The 19523-nt window shown below is 45.0% G+C and overlaps 1 protein-coding gene and 1 long non-coding RNA gene across 3 annotated transcripts in view; one reads left to right on the forward strand and one right to left on the reverse strand.

Annotated features, from left to right (window-relative positions):
- CAMKV (CaM kinase like vesicle associated) overlaps positions 1–19523 on the reverse strand; it is a 64153-nt gene that overhangs the window by 12543 nt on the left and 32087 nt on the right. For both annotated transcript variants that reach the window (XM_080996464.1, XM_080996463.1), the window contains exons 2-4: positions 5151–5259; positions 3119–3250; positions 1376–1450 (exon numbers count right to left, since the gene is read on the reverse strand). In XM_080996464.1, the coding sequence (XP_080852590.1) occupies positions 1376–1450; positions 3119–3250; positions 5151–5245 (302 nt within the window). In that variant the 5' untranslated portion in view covers positions 5246–5259. The remainder of the gene's footprint in view (positions 1–1375; positions 1451–3118; positions 3251–5150; positions 5260–19523) is intronic.
- Positions 8346–9517, forward strand: LOC308472299. The gene is made up of 2 exons (XR_013983415.1): positions 8346–8508; positions 9249–9517. It is a non-coding gene; the product is annotated as an uncharacterized lncRNA (long non-coding RNA).

Raw genomic sequence — 19523 nt, forward strand, 5'->3', positions numbered from 1 at the left:
AGGCTTTGAAGATGCTCAAACTCAGGACGCAAGGGAGAAATGTGCTAAGAGGAAGGCACGCTTGGCAGACCCTCACCACAATCAACTCCTGCCTAAAAACCTATGTCCCCACTGTGGAAGGACGTGTGGATCCAGAATTGGCCTCCACAGTCACTTACGGACTCACTATTAAAATTGTTTTTATGGAAGACAGTCTTAGTCAGCTACGAGTGATTGCCAAAGAAGAAGAAGAAAGAAGCTAAACCATGACGAGTATAAAATGGAGCTGAAGAAGATCCACTCTACTTCCCCGTGGGGAGGAGTTGCGGTGGACCCCGTGGCCGCCCACTCTCCTCCAGGGGTGGGGGACTTAGTCCCCCGTTGCCTGGGGGATCCCGACCACCCAATCCGCTGGCCGGGGGGGGGGCATGGCCGGGACCATTTAAACAGAGGCACCAGCCGGAGAGCTTCCTCTTTAGCTCGCTTCCTCAATCAAATTGGCACTGGCCATTTGGTTTTCGCCTACCTCGTAGCAATCGTAACAACTTTGTTAGGGTTGCGGTTAGGCATTGTTTGACCTTGTGATGGGGGAGGGGAGGTGTGGCCATCACCTGCCCCTCCAAGCTTAAGAGTATTCCATTAAAGGAATCTGGGGGTGTTGATCTTGTCTGAAGCCCGGGGCAGGGCTAGGGCCATGACACGACCCCGACGGGAAAAACAGAGGGAGCTCAAGTTGGTATGCATCGACGGGGCTCCCCCTTCTGGTGGTTTACCCTTATCGGACTCCCTGCGCATCGGGCAGGAGTCAGATATAGTCAGGTCCATTCAATGCCTTAGCCAATACTGCTCACATTCTGTTATCAATAAAGTTGTGGCCAAAATTTGCCCAATAACATTAATCTAATATCTGTGTCCTTGTGTGTGTTATTTCTCAACGAGGGGGTGGCTTCGTGGTCTCGACACGCAACTGCCTTTACTGGGGGTCAGGCCACTGATCCATCTAGGCCAGTATTGTCGACACTGAGCGGCAGCAGCTCTCTAGGGTTTCAGAGGGCGGACTTTCCTAGCCTTACCTAGAGATGCCGGGGATTGGACCTGGGACCTTCTACATGCAAAGCAGATGTTTTACAACTGTTTCCTCAAATGAACAGAAATTCATGAATGGTGTGGAGAACAAGTGAAGAGTAAATAAATATTCATGCCCTCCATCTTTCACTTTATGGATGGTCTCCTGAAGAAGCTTCTAATCACTCTTTGGGAAGGCACCCTGGGAAGTGCCGACAAGATGGTTTGCAGCTGAGCAGGCACAGTAGAGCAGTCCAAAGCCCCAACAGAGCAAAAGGGAGACGCCACTATGGATGCAACATCTTGGGAGTTCTGGGTAACAACTACTTACAGCTCCAAGAAGAGGAAGTACTCTTTCCGGGTAACATACACATCCACCAACTGCAGAATATTGGGGTGTTTCACCCTGTAGGGAAAGGAAAGGAAGAGAAAAGCTAGGGGTTGGAAGAGACCTGCTGGCGTATGGCATAGATCCTGTCACCAAAGTATTTCTTGCAGGTACCTGCTTAACTTTTACTTGAAAACTTCCAAGGGGAATGCTGTCACCTTTATTTGTAACATATTCCAGTCGTTTGCTGCTTCCATAATTTGGAAGTACATTGCAACCTAAATCTTGTTCCTTATCATTTAAATCTGAGTCCCTGTTCTTCCCTCAGTGGATGTGGTAAATAAGGATTCTTTAATGGATAGATCATGAATAGGCAAACTCCGGCCCTCCAGATGTTTGGGACTACAATTCCCATCATCCCTGACCACTGGTCCTGTTAGCTAGGGATGATGGGAATTGTAGCCCCAAACTTCTGGAGGGCCGGAGTTTGCCTATACCTGGGATAGATTAACAATCTCCTTTTAAGACAGAATGCACCGCATTCCTTCAGCACTGAATTAGCCTTCAAAAGCCTCCATCATTCCTGAAGCTCTCCCCTAAATATTTTTTTCTGTTTGTCAGCATCCTTCATGGATCATCAGTGGCCACAGTACTCCAGATACTTCCCATGGGCACCCATGGTAGTTTCTCACTGAGAGTAGCAGGCAAAGCCCCCCCCCCCCAATTTCTGACTGCAACGACGGCAGGGCCCACTAAAGGCAAGGTTGCTTGGAAGGAAGTATATCCCTCATTCTGATAAAGGTTCCCTATCACTCATACAGAGTGACCTGCAAAGTTTGTCATTTGCAGAGCAGAGCCATTGAAAGCAATAAACTTAAGTTATTGGGCTTCAGTGGGCAAGAGTCACCTAATGAACCCCATTAGCAGAAGCCCTGCACAAGGGCTCTTGCTTGTGTAATGGGACTTGCCCCCATTGCTGGTTCGGTGTGTGTGTGTGTCTGTCAGAAGCCTCAGGACGGGGGGCGGGGGGGTTCATTCTATCTGGCAAGCTGATATTCCTGCACAGATGGAGCTTTTGTAATAGTGCGATGTTGAATTCCACCCAGTGAGTTTACTCTAACACTGTATATCACCTATAGGTAGGATAAGCTATCTGGCACATGATCTGGGATCAGATGTGCCAGTGTACAATGCCAATAGTTGTTTTTTTTAAAAGAGCTATTAACACTGTGTAAAGATGAGCTTTCAAATAGGAATAGGCATTCTGCTGTTTGTTGTTTTTGCTGTGAGTTGTGTTGTGCTTCCTTGCCAGTTTTGCTCTTGTCATGGCACTAGTAGAGCTTGTTTGTTTTCTCTGCCCAAACATCTGTCTGGTATTTAATCTTTAAGGTGTTTTTACATATATTTTTTTTACATTTAAGAACCTATTTCAAGAATTGGCTTTGTGTGGCTTTGTGACTCCATTTGAGGACTCTGCTTTGAGGAGGGGAGAGTGAGGAATGTGGCTTCGCGTTTGACGCATGGGCTGGCCAATCAATGCACATCCAGTTCCTCCTGAAAATATTGGCAATGCCTGGGTCAATGTAGGAGCCGTTCTGGAGAATCAGAGAAAGTCCAGATAATTTCTTGCTGTAGTGGATGTGGACACACTATGATTATCTACCACAATTAGTAAAAAGATAGCAACACAGCAGCTGAAAAAAGCAGAGACCAATGTATCAATCAGCGTGGACATTCACAACTCACATTTTCAGGATGATGATCTCATTCTTTGCTGCCTTCCGCACTTTGCGCCCATCTCTTTTCAGAAACTTCTTGCATGTATAGAGCTTCCCTGTTGATTTCTCCTTGGCACGGAATATCTCACAGAACTCCTCTCTGGTGAAAGAACACCCACCTTCAGATTTAAGCAGTCCATGCCCAGCAGCTGGAGCAGCCCAAGAGGGACCACGTATACCTTAACTTCATGAGTCACCCACCCTCTCAAGAGTGATGTATACATCTATCTACCATATTGTCTAACAGATGCATGCCAAATTCAAGCACTCTATCCCAGGTCCCACCAAAATGTGATTGCTCTTGGAGAAGTCCAGGCATGGGGTAGGGGAAGGATGAAAGCTAAGGAGGAGCAACCGTCCTATAAGCCTGTGCTAACATAAGAAATTGTGAGCTTGGCCAAATGGTTCACACTACTTCCTTTCATGTTCAGTGGAGGAATATAGGAAGCTGCCTTTTACTGAGTCAGACCCATTGGCCCATGGAGCTCTGTATTGTCTATGCTAACTGGCAGCTGCTCTCCAGGGTTTCCTCCCAGTACAACCAGGAGACACCAGGGGTTGAACCCGGGACCTTCTGCATGCAAAGCAGTTGCTCTGTCACTGAGCTACAGCCCTTTCCATCCATGGCTGGTGTGAGGCCGCTAGAGTCTCTTGGTGCACCAGGACCAGGTCTTCTCAGAATTGGGTTGTTTGGCAATGCAGCCCAAAGACGGTGCAAAGGCTAAATACTAGCACTAGACCTAAAGTCAACAAGTACCTGGGGGGAAACTGAAAAGAACCTTGACGAGAGAGTGCAAGCAAAGCCTTTTAGTACCCAAATATGTTGGCCCTGGATAATATCTTCTGAAAAAAGTATGTGAGCTGCAAGCCAGGAAATCCCTAGTTCAAGTCTCAACTTAAACTCACCATGATGCTAGTAGCCTCATGTTTATAATGCGTGCACATAAAAAGGAGCAGGATTCAATCAACAAGCTCTGCCCCTACCATATGCACATACATTTGCCCACATGTGTATAAATTTATAAACTGTACATGTAGAGATTTGTACAAGTGGCAGGGGATAAACACAGTCTCAACTTCTGTGTATGCGTCTGCATCCATAGGTACTTCAAAAATGTACAAAAATATGTGACTAGAGCTTGCCACTATGATTCCACTCCCTCCTAAACACATTTGTTGTATGCATGTGGGATTGTGTGAGCAGCCCGTATGCCATTTTGGGCAAGCCACTGCCTTTTCAACATGAGTCCTCACCTCCTGGTCTGCAATGGGTGGTTATTGGCTTAATCCACAAAGCCTAACCAGCAGAACTATGTGCTGTCTAAGTACGGAAAATTACTATTACTGTGTGCACTAAGTGACCCATTACAGGAGACATGGGTGGCCACTGAAAATAGCCCTCTCTCCCCATATTGTTTAGCTGCACTTAATGTGTAGTGCAAGCTCAAATTGTGTGTTTTCCTATTCCCTGCCAGCAACAAAGATGTGGGGAAGGAGAGAGGGGAGAACGTGATGTGGGGAGCTGCCTTGGTCAGCAATCCTACGTCTGCAATAAGCAGCAGTTTAGATACCTGTTTGTTGAATTCTATTAAGAAAAAAGAACCCCTTCAGTTTCCATGTTCACTTAAGCTCCAAAATGCCAGTGAATTGCTGCTGTTCAGGGCCATGGCCTAAACAGACAAATTATTTAGGCAATATGGATATGGTATTGTATATCTTACATTGTGGTTCATTCAAGCTTTACCACTCCCGTGGACCTGGATGGCTCTTAGTGACAGAGGGACAGACCTAAGTCTCAGCTTGTCTGTTGACTGCAGTTGACAAATGGCGTCATTGCAACGGAAACTACCCTTTCACATGACAAGTACCCCACTGGCAACCAATGCCATTTGTATAGTAATAGGGCTCGAGACACAGAAGGTTAACCCTTCACTACACCCAACATATAGGATGCATAGAGTTGGAAGGAGCTTTGAAAGCAAGGAGGAGAAAAGACTTACGTTTTGATGACCTGCCCTAGGTCATATCTGTCAGTCACCTCAGATGGCTGGTTATAATCCTTCTTATCGCCCAGGGTAACGCATCCAAACGGCATTGCCAAGTTTGGTGCTGAAATATAAGAGAATAAAAAGCTTTAGGTCATCACCCTTGGATTCAGGTAGTTTCAGGCATAGTGATCAGGGATATTTGAAGGTCTACCAGCCACTGCACCACAGAGCAGTCGTGCATTTCACTCTCATTATAACCAAGTCGATGGGGAAGCCACAATCAAGGAACTATCACCTACTTAGGTCAGAATAGGGGAATTCAGTCACTCGGGTGCAGTTGCAATATCCACTATGAGCTGCTGTTTGTTCATTCATTTATAGCCAGTCATTTCAAACACTTTTTCTGGCTGTGTTAGAGCCAGACTTGATATGGCATTGGAGTTCTGTGAATGGGATATCCTGTTTGTTTGTTTTTTAGTTGAAAGCAGTGGTGGGAAGTCCCTCTTTGGAACACGGCCGCAATGCGGAAGGATTTTCACCTTTTCACCTGCATCATCTTTTCTGCCAATTAAAATCCAGCCATCTTGTCCTCCACTTATTTTGTGTGTGGCTGCCCCAACTGATTAGTGAAACACTAAAACGATGCCCCTTTAAATGTATTGTGGAAGGGCAGATTATTGCTCTGTTTCTGTTCTTATTTTTATTATGTATTTTGTGTTCTTATATTGTAATTGTATGATGTAAACTGCCCTGAGATCTACGGGTATAGGGCATTATGCAAATCTAATAAAAATAAAAATAAAAGAATTACTATTATTATTCTAATTATTACTGGCTCCATATATGCCAAAGTTTATGTAATGATATGCAATTGAGCTAGATATGCATATATAGCTAAGGAAAATATATGGCTTTTTCTCACAGGAATAATAATAATAATAATAATAATAATAATAATAATAATTGTACACCACCCATCTGACTGGGTTGCCCCCCAGCCACTCTGGGTGGCTTCAAGCATATACAAAAACAATAAAACATTGAACATTAAAAATTTCCTAATACATGGCTGACTTCAGATGTCTTCTAAAGGTTGTAAAGTTTGCAATTATTCTATATATGAGCCTCATAAAAACACAATAGCTCATAATAACGCACATAACCCATTTCAAAAGATATTCGACAGGAATGCATTTTAGACTTTTGCAATCCATGCTGCATATTCCATATGCTGATAGTGGAATATGTGTCAGTGACCATCCTGTAGCCCAGTACTGGCAAAAATGCCAGTTCATAAAAATAAATTCTGTAGTTTAAAACGGTACAGAACCTGAACAATTATTACGAAACTAATATCTTGTGGTTATACAGTGTGGAATCCATATAGCAAATATTAATGTGGGTAGTTGCTAAGAGAGTCGTGTTATTATTTTTTTCCCTGATCAGAAACACCTCCTACCTTTAAAAACAAAACACGTCTTTCTGTAATTGGCCAAGAGCCACAAAAATATTCCATGGAGAGAAACCATATGACAGATTCATATGTCTGATGATCCTCTGCATCTATGATAGTCGATCAGCCTAGCTAAATTGGCTCTGCTCCATTAAACAAATGTTAATGGACACATACAGTAGATTCACTTTCTCTATTAGAGGTAGAAAACTAGTCTCATTTCCCCCAAAAAAAACACTACAGAGAAGGATTTAGGAATACTCCAGCATGCAGTTGGTACCTACTCACAGAAAGGCTCACCTTAAATTGAGTATTGCATTGCTTTAGATTTAGTCCCGCTTTTCTCACACATGAGAACTGCCATGGACCCTATCTTCATAATACTGCTCAAAAAGACTTGTGGAAGCTCAGATGAAAGACTGCAGTAGAGGATGAGCAACTACTTTCTGTTTGCCCATAGTCCCTTAGGTCAAACCTAATGGGCTGAATCCATCACACACATGATGGAACCCTGCTGCCACTCGCAGTTACTCAGCATGTGTCTATTTGCCGCAAGTGGTAATGTGCATACAACTTTCCTACATGGAAGTAATATCCATCCACGTGCGGAGCAGCCCCGAATAAAAATGTTTTGCAAGCATCATGCACAAATATATATATGAATGCTGGGTGGGTGGGGGAACAGCTGCTGCCCCTCCCATCTGTGGTGTCATAGGCCTCGTCTTGTGTATGAATCTCGAGATTCTGGAAATACAGCTTGACAAAAAAATGAAGCACAAGATAATATACCCAGGTCAATGCTGGGATTACTCATCAGGCAGCTCCTTGCCTTTGGGTTGTCACACAGTGATAGTGACAGGTGTATCATTAACACATCTCCAGCAAGTGTAATTAGCCAGCAGTGCATTGAACTATAGTGCAATAAGCTCAGAGCAGAAACCCCAGTAATCACGCTCCTATCCATCACAAATCGACAACTGCCATATTCAGTTTCCTTCTTTTTAAAAGAGCTCTCAGTTCCGAAAGTGTACCGAAATCACACAATCCTCACAAAACAAAAGCAAACCTTTCCTCGCCCTCCCAATGGCATAGAAATGCTGAAAAATCCAATTCTTAACATGCTCAGCCAAGCAAAATCAATCAGGCTCCCCACCGTGCTGACAATCTCGATACCACATTCGTACTTGTAACTTTTGGCAGAACTGGTAGAAGAAGAGGGGAAAGGGGATGGGTGGAGGTGCCTGTAATCCAGAGGTTTATCACAACCCCCAGGTTCTCCATCTCAAATAACTGCAGTAGTGACTGACATTCCACAAAGTGATGCTGCTCAAAGCTCAAGGTATCTTTCAGAATGTGTTGCCTTCTGCACCCGGTAAGCTATGAACCAGGGTGGTGCTTTCAGGAGGGAGAGTTTCCAGGTAGGTTTTGAGCCTACCCACATTACCAGAAGCAAACATGTTAAGTATTGGGGAAATGAGGGTCCCAAACCAGGATCAAACTGTGGTGTGGACTCCTGATTTGATTGCAAGGTATGGTTTGTGCAAACCATGATTTGCCACATTTGGATGACATGGCAAACTATGGTTTTCTGTCAATAAGAAGCAGAAGCGTATAAACTCTCCACATGCATGAAGGAGGAGGGAGCAGGTATACATGGTTCTTAATGACAAATCATTACTTTGACATGACTTCTGAATGCAGCCAGGGAGTGGTGGCCGGGCAAGAACACTGACCAATTTCCTCTCCACCAGGCAGTCATGGGGCAACAAGAGGACTTTGTTTACTCTCCATGTTGTCACACAGCCAAATCTGATTGGCTATGTGGTGCTGTGATATCCTCATCTTAACTGTGTGTCCAGGATTGGTTGGGCTTACACAAGCACTAAGCAAGCACTAAAATGCATGAAAAAAACGAAGGTGGGTTTTGTTTTGTTTTTGTGCACGCTTTCTTTTCCCCAACCCTTAGAATGATACTTTATGGCTTACACACCTCCCCACAAACGACAACTCTGGTGGCGGATACCAAAGCGCTTGCTTTTCATTTTTGATTGGGAGACCCTTACATCCAAAGCAGATGTAACAGTATGACGAAACAGCGCTCTGCTGTTACTGGAAACCTTCCATCAAAATCCTTGAGTTGATGCCTCTCTGTTTTGGTGGAATTTGCACAACTGAAAAACGAAAGGGGGGAAAGTCTGTAGCAGGAATCTTCAAATTTGACTATCCCAAGAGCTCACTTCTCCCTGCAATGCAGTGTTTCTTACTCTAAGGTAGGGTGGGGAAGTCTGTGGCCAAACATTGTTGGATTTTGATTTTCACCAGTCCCAGCCAGCCTGAGCAATGTCCAGGGATGATGGAAGCTGTAGCCTGGCAACATCTGGAAGACAACACCCTGCCCCGTTCTAAGGAATTCTGTTGCCCTCACCGCCCCTGGAAGCCCATTTTCTGCAGCCTTGTCATCTCCAGCAGCCCTCACTCCTTTGTGACTATGCTTTTGAAGCAGGAAGGGCCCTTGTCACTTTGATAAGCTTCCACTGGGAGCTCGCTGTTGTCCTGTTTCTCTTGCAATGAAAACTGAAGCAATTAGTTAAAGGGGTCCAGGGTGGTGTCGGAGATTGCCACTTCCTTCTCTAAGCTGCCATTCTTTCATTCCACAGCAAGCGGATGGATAGCAGGCTGCAGAAAGCTACGCAGATGGCTCGCGCCTAAAGGCCTGCATGCAGAGGTATTGTGGCACAATGGCAAAGAGAACCGGATGTGAACCAATACGTTCCTACATCAAAACTGAGTCACAAGGTAGATGTCAGAAAGCCACTATCAGCCTCATCAGCCCCTCCCCTGCAATATGGGGACTATGATACTGACCTACCGGTACCTTATGCAAAGTTGATGTGAGAATTACTGAATAAATCCATGTGAAATGCCTTGGACACTTTCATTAACTCCACGTCAATGCCATATTATGCAATACTGGCCCAGTTTTCTACTCACTCTACTGTAGTGAGACTCCATATATGTAAGGTACACAGTTACATGGGACCTATGAACACCTGTTCTAATGTGGAGGCTGAGTAGCTCCCACTGATTGCTACCACCACTGAGTTTGGGCTGTGTATTGGGATTGTGTCTTGCAGTGTCCATTCCACATGAGAAAAGAGGTTAAAAAATAGGTTCTTTAATTTGTACTCTTCTGTGAGGCATAATTGGGCTGCAATCTCAATACTGACCAGCATCCACTCAGTGGGGATAACTTTATGAATTTTATGACCCATCTCATCCAACAGCTCAAAAGGAAGGTGAATTGGAAGAAGGATGGCGACAGCCGGAAGAAAAGTTTACTTATATATTTACCAAACTTACACCCTGCCTTCCTCCAAGGTGTTAAAAGTGCAGAGTGCATGGTTCTCCCTTATTAATTTTATCCTCAGAACAACCCTGTGAGGTTGGTTAGGCTGAGAGTTGGGCTGAAAGTCAGCGGCTGGCCAAGGTCAGCAAGTGAGTTTCATGGCTCAGGGAGGATTTGAATCTGGGTCTCCCTGGTGTACGTCCACTACGCCACACTGAGAGCGAGCCCAGCATCTTGCTATGAAAAATACATTGTGGGCTACGTTAGCGATTAACTACTGCTCAGTGTTTCTGCTTGCAGTTATTGTGGCATTTGTACAGCCTCCCCCAAACTTTGGTCCCTAGACATTGTTGGATTACAGCTAAACATGGACTACAGCATGACCTATGATTGGGGATGATGAAAGCTAAAGATCAAAAACATCTGGTGACACAGTTGCGGAAGACTGCTTCAGTATTTGTGCTTCCAGAGCACATCTTTGATTGCTTACTGTTTATTTGATTGCTTGTCTGTTGCTTAATCTTGCTGTGTTTGTTTTATATCCTTAGCTGCCTTGGGGACTCATGGGTGAATATGTGGGACAGAAGCATTTTTAATAACACAAGCAACATGAAATAAATAATGCTAAGCATGATAGACTCCTGGACACTGAACTGGGACATGAACCATTACACAAAAAGCTCATTTATATAGGTATGATTTGTGCCACAGCTCCAGCTTTGGCTTCTGTTTACAGAGCCTGGAATATATGAAATGGGAATAGACAGAAGCGCTGACATCCCCATCTAGAATTAAGTACTGTGTGGATAGCTCTCTTTAGCTGATTTCTCAATATTCAGCATGAAGGCTACTAGCTGAATGAGCTAACTGCCCCCAGTGAAAAATATTGCAAAACAGATTAAACATTTGCACCAGGTGTTTGAGCTCAGATGGCCCTTGCACTCTTTTGCTTTGTGTTTCTTACTGCCAAGAGAGAAAGATGCATGTGTGACCAGTCAGCCAGGGTTGCTAGCTCCTACTGGCGTGTAAAAGCACACTTTTCAGGGGACAGGAATGGGTAAGAGAATGGATAAACCACACACCAAAACTTAATATTGTTGGGCATAGGATAGGAAAGGATGTGTACTTGAATCTCCTCCTTGCTTAAGAACTTGTAGTGTTTGTGTTGCATCAGAGGCCCCCACCCCATCCTCTCATCCCAGCCATAGAGGATTTAAAGGTAAGGTAAAGGACCCCTGGATGGTTAAGTCCAGTCATAGGTGACTGGGGTTGCGTCGCTCATCTTGCTTTCAGGCCGAGGAAGCTGGCACTTGTCCACAGACAGCTTTCCGGGTCATGTGGCCAGCATGACTAAACCGCTTCTGGCACAACGGAACAATGTGATGGAAGCCAGAGCACACGGAAACACCGTTTACCTTCCTGCCACAGCGGTACCTATTTATCTACTTGCACTGGTGTGCTTTCAAATTGCTAGGTTGGCAGGAGCTGGGACAGAGCAACGGGAGCTCACTCTGTCCTGGGGATTCGAACCGTCAACCTTTTGATCAGCAAGCCCAAGAGGCTCAGTGCTTTAGACCACAGAACCACGCGGGTCCCTAGAGGATTTATAGGGACTTGACTCACAGGGTTGTCGAAAGGCTTGTGAACCTTTTTGCACATGCCTGTTATGCATCCCATCATTGTCTGCTGTGGGGCCATTGAGCATGTGAGCCACGGCCTTCTGTGTTGTGGGGCCCAGGCATTGGAACATAGGGGCACAGAAAGCTGCTTACACTGAGTCAGACCCGTGGAGCCATCTAGCTCAGTACTGCCTACACTGACTGGCAGCATCTCTCCAGGGTTTCCGGCAGGTCTCTCCCAGCACTACCTGGGGTTGATTGAACCTGGGGTTTCCTGCATGCAAGGCAGATGTTTTGCTACTGAGCTACACATCTTCCCCAAACTCCCTCCCTTTAGAGCTGTGACTGGCTCCCTCATTCTCCTCCAAAGAAATGGTGAAGATCAGGCTTTTAATAACAAGGGTTTCATTTTGTTATTCTGGTGCCTATGCTATTTTTTTGGTCTTTCAAATACAGTTGGGATTTTTTTGGTTACTCTTGGATCCCTATGCAGTAGGTATATTTCATACTTTAGGCATACATTTTGTATGCTACTTTGGGGACCTTTTGGTCCAAAGACGGCATGCAGTCAAATTTACCCCACCTTACTTTATCGCCTAAGTAGCAAAGAAACAAAAGCAGCAACAAATGCCAGCAAAGGAGATCGGCACAGCTCACAGTGACTCACGCAAGTCACATTGTGAAATCCATGGTGGTTGCTAACCAGGCAATTATTTGCTGCGACATCAGGCCAAGGTACTGGCTACATGCACTCATGTGTTACTCTCCCTGGACTTTAAAATTTTATTGTTAAGAACAACACACAACTCAATTACTGGAGCCTGCAATTAGGAATATAAGGAGCTGCAGAGACAGACCACAGGTCCATCTCATTCAGTACTGTCTACACAGATGAGAAGCAGATCTCCAGAATTTTATGCAGGATTCTCCTCCATTTCTACCTGAAGATGCTGGGGACTGAACATAGAGGGCTTACTTTTTATCTTTTACTTTCTGCATGAAAAGCAGATGCTCTAGCACTGAGCCTTTCCCTGTGTTGACACTGGGGAGGAGGATACTTAGCCCTTTCCCTGCCTGCTATTTTTTTTTCTCTGTAAAAAACTGTTCCACCCAATTGTTTTTCTACCCACTTTAGAAAACACAGGAAAAACAGCCAGAAAGAGGAGAGATTTTGAGCAGCAGGTTGTCCATTGGAGAACGGGTTAAACGTCCTAACCACTTTGTGCTGGAAGTGGCAGCTTCCCATGGCATTTTGTATTTTCTATTTAAAAAAAAAACACAGCAAGAACTAGGGAAAATTACACACAAATGTACACAATATTTAATTTGGCACCTAGAAGAGTGACTTCAGGCAGAGCCCAGGAGTGGAAAGGACTCTTGGCCACCAGAGGTCGCTGCAATGCAAATTATTGGCCACATTGTATGTATGTGATTCATGTGTGCTTGCCTGGCTAGGGAATAAAGGAGAATTGTTGCCATCTGGGTCCACCTTTGGGGAACTGGAAAACGGTGACAAAAAGGATCGAAACAATCATTTTTAAGTGTAACACTCAAAGAGGCACGTGGCCACTTTTGACTGGAGTGTGGAGGAACAGTGAGAAACAGTGTCTGCATAATAGGAAGCCACATCTCTCCTTAAAGGGGGTGATGATAAGTATTATACCAGATGTAAAAAATACATTAATATACATAGACCAGTATTTGTGAAGTCTGAGAAGCTTTTCAAAAAGGGTAACAGTGGACATAGAAACATTATGCAGGCCACCGCAAGCATATAAAGTTGTATGCGGGGAAATTAGAACCAAAATAATAAAACATTTACAACCCTCGAAGCAACAGTCAAAGAATGCATATTCAGTGCTGGCAATTCTGGGCAGCACACAGCATCCATCCGCAAGAAATATCCCAATGAAATATGGTAAAAAGCCAGCTTTCTGAAAAACCATTGAAGCTCTAGCTCCTCAAATATTTATTTATAAGCTACCTTGCCTTCACACACCGCGCACACACACACCAGCTAGAGGCAGAATATGAGCGAAGTTTCAGTAGAGTGTTCTGTAAAGACAAAAAATAATAATGAATATTTTCTTCTCTTCAGTAATACGGAATTTTAAACTTCTAGTAATCTTGAGCAGTTTTTCCCAGCTAGCTGCACCCACCAATCCATCTTGACCTCCTGTTTTAACTGGCATGAGGTCACCACAGCCATAGCTAGTGGTTTCTGTAAACTCCAGCTTCAGTCCACAATAATTGGTTTTTGTGTCTATGTGTGGTGTGGTGTGTCATTTCCCTCTGCCCTTTACATAGCTGTGCCACTGGCAAGCCTGAACCTATGGTTGCTAAGCCTTCTTTCTCTACTGGGGAATTATTCTCAACACTGGGCTACATCTAACAGTGTTGTTCTGCGCATGACAGACTTCTGCTTCCACAATGGAACTTCTCTTCCCTTCCCTCTCCTCTGAAAATGTGGGATCCCCATCACTGAAGTTGTTGACATCCCTCCTCTGTGGTGTGATCCAGATATAAACAGGCCCCCGCCAGTGGCTGCTTTCTGGCTAAGACAGCTAGAACTGCAGACACGAAACGCTGCCCTATTTGGCTATTAGTGACCTAAAATATATTATAAGACTGGTTTTAACTTTACAAACAGAATCATTGTGTCAGGTAGGACCTCCTAGGTCACCTCGTCCAAAACCTGCCGGCTGCAGGAGATCCAGAGCAGAGCATCTCCAACCGATAGTTCTTCAGCATCTGCTTAAAAACCCCCAGCAAGAGAGAACCCACCATCATCCCTCCAGGTTTAAAGAGAATGTATTGATAACAAAATCGTGTCATGAAAATGTAGATGTTGTGGCATTCTTTTCTGTATTAGACACTGGCTGAAAGAGATAAACTAGCTGGGGCACAAATGGCCAGTTCTCACTGCAAAGATTTGAGATGTCAGGGTAAGTGTAGTAGTTAAGACTAAGGCCTGAGAGACAAGGGCTCAAATAGCCGTGAAGCTCACTGGGTGACCGTGGGCCAGTCACTGCCTCTCAGTCTAACCTACCTCACAGGGTTGTTGTAGGGATTAAATAGGGATGAAATGAGGATGAAATGAGGGGGAGAACTTTGTACACCGCTTTGAGCTCCATGGAGAAAAGGTGGGATATAAATGCAATAAAATAAATAGAGATTAAGACGGTGCCCCAAAATCTGTGTGATACTTGCTCTATACAGAACAGTCATTAATGACCTGGAAAATGAACAAGCGAAGTGACTAAATTTTCAAATGATGCTAAATTATTCAACACAGTTAAGTCTAAAGCAGGCTGTGAGGATTTACAGAAGGATCTCACAGTGTTGAGAGAAAGGGCAAGGAAATGGCAGATGAAATTAAATGTTGGTAAATGTAAAGTGACGCATGCTAAGAAGAATTAAAGCCCAATGGTACTTCCACTTTACTGCGTCCAGAATTGGCAACCAGCATTCAAGGAGGAGATCTCGAGACAGCTAGAGATGGGACTATCAAAAAGGCAAACCGTGCTAAAGGGGATTCATATCTTCATATTAGAAAATAATGAAGCATCCGGTCTCAGAAAGGATAAAACTTTGAAAGGCAGCAGCTGAGATGTTATAATACAGGCATAGTAAAATAATGTATGGTTTGAAGAGAGACAATATAGAAAGTGTATAATTTACAAATGAACCACAAACAGAATACAACCCCTTCTTGTAACTTATTAGCATTCAGGAAAGCTACGTACAGTGGTACCTCGGATTACAGGCGCTTCAGGGTACAGACGCTTCAGGTTACAGACTCCACTAACCCAGAAATAGTACCCTGGGTTAAGAACTTTGCTTCAGGATGAGAAAAGAAATCACATGGTGGCAGCGGGAGGCCCCATTAGCTAAAGTGGTACCTCAGGTTAAGAACAGTTTCAGGTTAAGAACAGACCTCCAGAACGAATTAAGTTCTTAACCTGAGGTACCACTGTAATGGCTAACAGTATTTAGGTTTCAAAGAGACCTAGCACAGTTTGTGGAACCCAACAAGGAATGGGATTCTTTGTTGGTGCCTTGTCTCCCAGAAAACAGGATATTGACTATTGCCAGAGATATTCTGCTGGGCTAGAGGAACTACTTATTTTCTATGGGGGTATTTCTACCTCATGAGCCTATTTCAGCTTTATACTGTCATAGCTTTCTGAGAAGTGCAGTTTAGTGAGGGTACTAAGGTTTCAGACAAAACAAGGGCCTCATTTGGGGCCAATGAGGGGAGTCATGGTTTTAGGGCTGGTTTTAGAGGTCTGGCCCCCCAGCCTAAGGATCCTCCTGCCTACACTTAGGGGAAGCACATTCCAGATGTTGGAGTCACCACAGAGGAGACCTTGTGGCTCTGCCTTTGCAAATCTTTCTACTGTGTAAACTGGGACATGGGACAGTTGCTCTTCTTCAGAGGAATACCTAGGGTCTGTTGCAGTCTTGGCAAGGAGCTGTATTGGCAACCCCCCCCCCATCACTTTACCTCAACAGCCACATTAGAAATTAACGTATTGGCCTGAATATAAACCACACCTTTAAAATTGGAGAGGGGGAAACAAATGTAAGTCGCTCCATTCCTCTTCACTGTTCCTGGCTGCATACCTGGGGGTGTGTGGGAAGCTGTGCTGTGTTGCCGGCGGCCTTTCCTTTTCCTTGCTCTCTCCCTTCCTGGCCTTGGGGGAGAGGACGGAGGACTACGCACAAGGCGGGCACCCCTTTGCTGTGCTCCTGGCGCTGTTTGCCCCATGCTCCTGGCTGCATACCGTAAGGTCGCGGATATAAGCCGCACTTGAACTTTTCACGGTCGGAATTTGGGGAGGGAAGTAAGGCTTATATTCAGGCCAATACATTTTATGGGACCCAAGTACTCAAAGTGTCCATACTGAGGGTGAGGAGAGGAGGAAGGGTGGGGTGGGGTGGGGGGAAATGCATGCCTTTGTGCCACGTGGTGTGAGAAGGGTGGGAAGCTTCTCCTGCGTTTGATCTCACTTCATGCATGTCGCCACACGGACACATGTCATGCACTCCATAGTCTACAGCAGCCTAGCTTCATACCACCCTTGCCAGTTCTCCTACCGCTCAGCTCCCAGCTCTTGTCTAAATTCACAACCTTACACAGATAATTGGAGACAGATTTCTGAGGTGATTTTTGCACCCCAGCCCAGACCTGCGTGCAGTAGAAAAGGAAGGTCGGGGCAGGATGCACAGGGGATCTATGGGGAGCTGTAGGAAGTTTTGGCAATGTTTTCCAAAAAAGATCAACAACTCTGTAGCTGACTCCCGAAAAACAACTTTGGCCAATAACCCCTCTGTGCTTCTTACAGATCTAAGGGAGTGCTCTGGAGGCATGCAGGGCCTAGTGGTCTGCGTGTGTCCTTGAACTTTATAGAAGTCTGTGAGAGTTGTATTGACCACTTAATGTCTACACGGAAGTAACTGCACATGGGATTCTAGCCTAAATTAGTGTTGCTTAATTCCATAAGTAGAAAACTCATGGACAAACAAACCTAACAGAAACTTTAGCCATGCTCCGTTTGTAGTAGCCTCTTGCCCCAGTTTCCATGTGTTGCAATGAAGGACGTAATATAAACTTTAAAAAATATTTTTTATTTTGACCGTTTGTATCTGCAAAGACCAGTTCTTATAATCCCCAAACAATTTTTCAGCAGTTCATCATTATTCATTAACTTGGCAGAAGCTGAAATTACGCTAATTTTGGTCTAGTAACAGAACAAACTGGCAAAACAATTTTTTTTTTTCTGGTCCATGAGCCCATAAAAATATTATATAAAATGTATCCAGGTGAACCACAATTTCAGCGATCCAAATGGCAGTGGTGTGCATAGCCCAGAGTCTGCTGGACCAAGATTTGGAAATGAACCTAAGAGTCCTGATGAATCAGACTAGAGGCCCATCCAGCACAGAATTGTGTTGTCCACAACCAGATCTCACATGCTACAAGAAGATGCCTGAAGGAAGGCTACAAATAGGGCAGGAAGGTAATCATATCTATCTCCTGTTGTTGCTCCTGCAACATACTTTAGTTTAGAACAAAGGTGAGTAACAGCGCAGGGGGCATGGTAGAAGGGTATAAGATTGCGCATGGGGAAAGCACATAGGGATAAGTTCCCATTTCTCTCTCTCTCTCATAATACTTGAAATTATGACCATCCGATGAAGCTGAACACTGGGAGATTCAGAACATGCAAAAGGAAGTACTTCTTATGTTCATTATAGATTGCTTTAACAATTTCCTTTTTTATGGTCCACCTCCCATCTCTGGGAATCAGGGCTATTATCAGTTTAACTCTTTCCTTGCCGAACCTCATTGTCTTTATAGCTGCCCCGCCCCTCCTTTGCAGTTGGGAAAGAATCATGTTCAGAATTGTAGTGCAGGTGTGTCGGGGATTTAACCCTGTCCGTCCCACATCATGGTTCCAATGAAAACTGTGCCCCTGCCCACAACATTTGGGGTTGCTAATGGCTGCATGACATTATTTGAATTGCGCCCTGAGGCACCTGAGCCACAAAGTTCCAGGAGAACAAGAAGTCACACTGAAACGGAATATTTGGTTTATGGGTTCAAATAGGCCACAACTTTATTGGTTACAGTGTGAGCGGTTTGGCTTAGGCCAGGCTTCCTCAACCTCAGACCTCCAGATGTTTTGAGACTACAATTCCCATTATCCCTGACCACTGGTCCTGCTAGCTAGGGATCATGGGAGTTGTAGGCTAAAACGATCTGGAGGGCCGAGGTTGAGGAAGCCTGGCTTAGACATTGGGGTGAAGCCAGGCTATATCTTGACTCCTGCCCGTCTGCAGAGAGTCCACGGAAGGGTAAATCACCGAAAGGGGGTGCCCTATAACTTACGTCAGAGAGTGGTACCACGAGGGTCCCTGTTGGGGTTGTTGGCCCTAGCCCACGCCCAGGCTTTGGACAGTATTCACACCTTGGATCCCTTTAACACAGCGGTTCTCAACCTGTGGGTCCCCAGGTGTTGTTGGACTACAACTCCCATCACCCCTAGCTAGCAAGGCCACAGCTCAGGGATGATGGGATTTGTAGTCCAACAACAGAGGGGGCCCACAGGTTGAGAACAGCTGCTTTAACAGGATACCTTACTGAGGAGGGGCAGGCAGTGCAACAACCTCCCCTCCAACCAAACAAAGGCTTACCCAATGCCTAACCGCACAAAAGTTGTGACGATTGCTACTAGGTAGGCGAAAACCAAATGGACAGTGCCAATTTGCCAAGTGGAAAAAATTCCTACCCGGCCCAACAACCAGGCGACCGACAACTGCTATAGCAAGGTCATATCAGAGCAAAGCATGATAAGAGGGTGGGTGGGGTGATCTGACGAAAAGGCAGGAAGAGGGAGTCAGCCAGCCGCGTCAAGTTTAAATGGCCCATGGCCACACCCACTCTGCAAGCTGATTGGCTGGGGCTGCCATGCAATGCCAATGACACTGCTGGCTATGACGTAGGGGTGAGGTGGTGTGCCTCCTCCCACGCTGGAAGACCTTGAGGCACGGCTGTCTATGCGCAACACTGCCCACTGATATAGAGGTGATAGGACTAATGAAAAGCTGGAAGCACCATTGCTATTCCACCTGCAGTTTAACACAGAACTACAGATATGAAGCCCCCCACCCCCAGAAAAACCCATGGATGTTGAAGGGGAGAAATGGAAAAATCAAAGGTGGAATGGGATGGGTCCCTCATTTTTTAAAAAACCTTTTTTCTAGCCCTTCAAATTTCTATATAGCAATAATAGTCTATACTAAGTTATCCATATCTGGAGGCACCCAAAAACTGGATATCTGGGGGACACTTTGAAAGCGGTAACTTTCCAATGTTTGGCTCCCTCCTAAAGCGTCAGATGGAATTTGCTGGAGAAATTTCACAGAAACATCTCCCTGTATTTATACTCAGATTTCCCCCC

Source organism: Podarcis pityusensis, assembly GCF_964106645.2.
Source record: "Podarcis pityusensis genome assembly, chromosome: 2".
NCBI lineage: Eukaryota > Metazoa > Chordata > Lepidosauria > Squamata > Lacertidae > Podarcis > Podarcis pityusensis.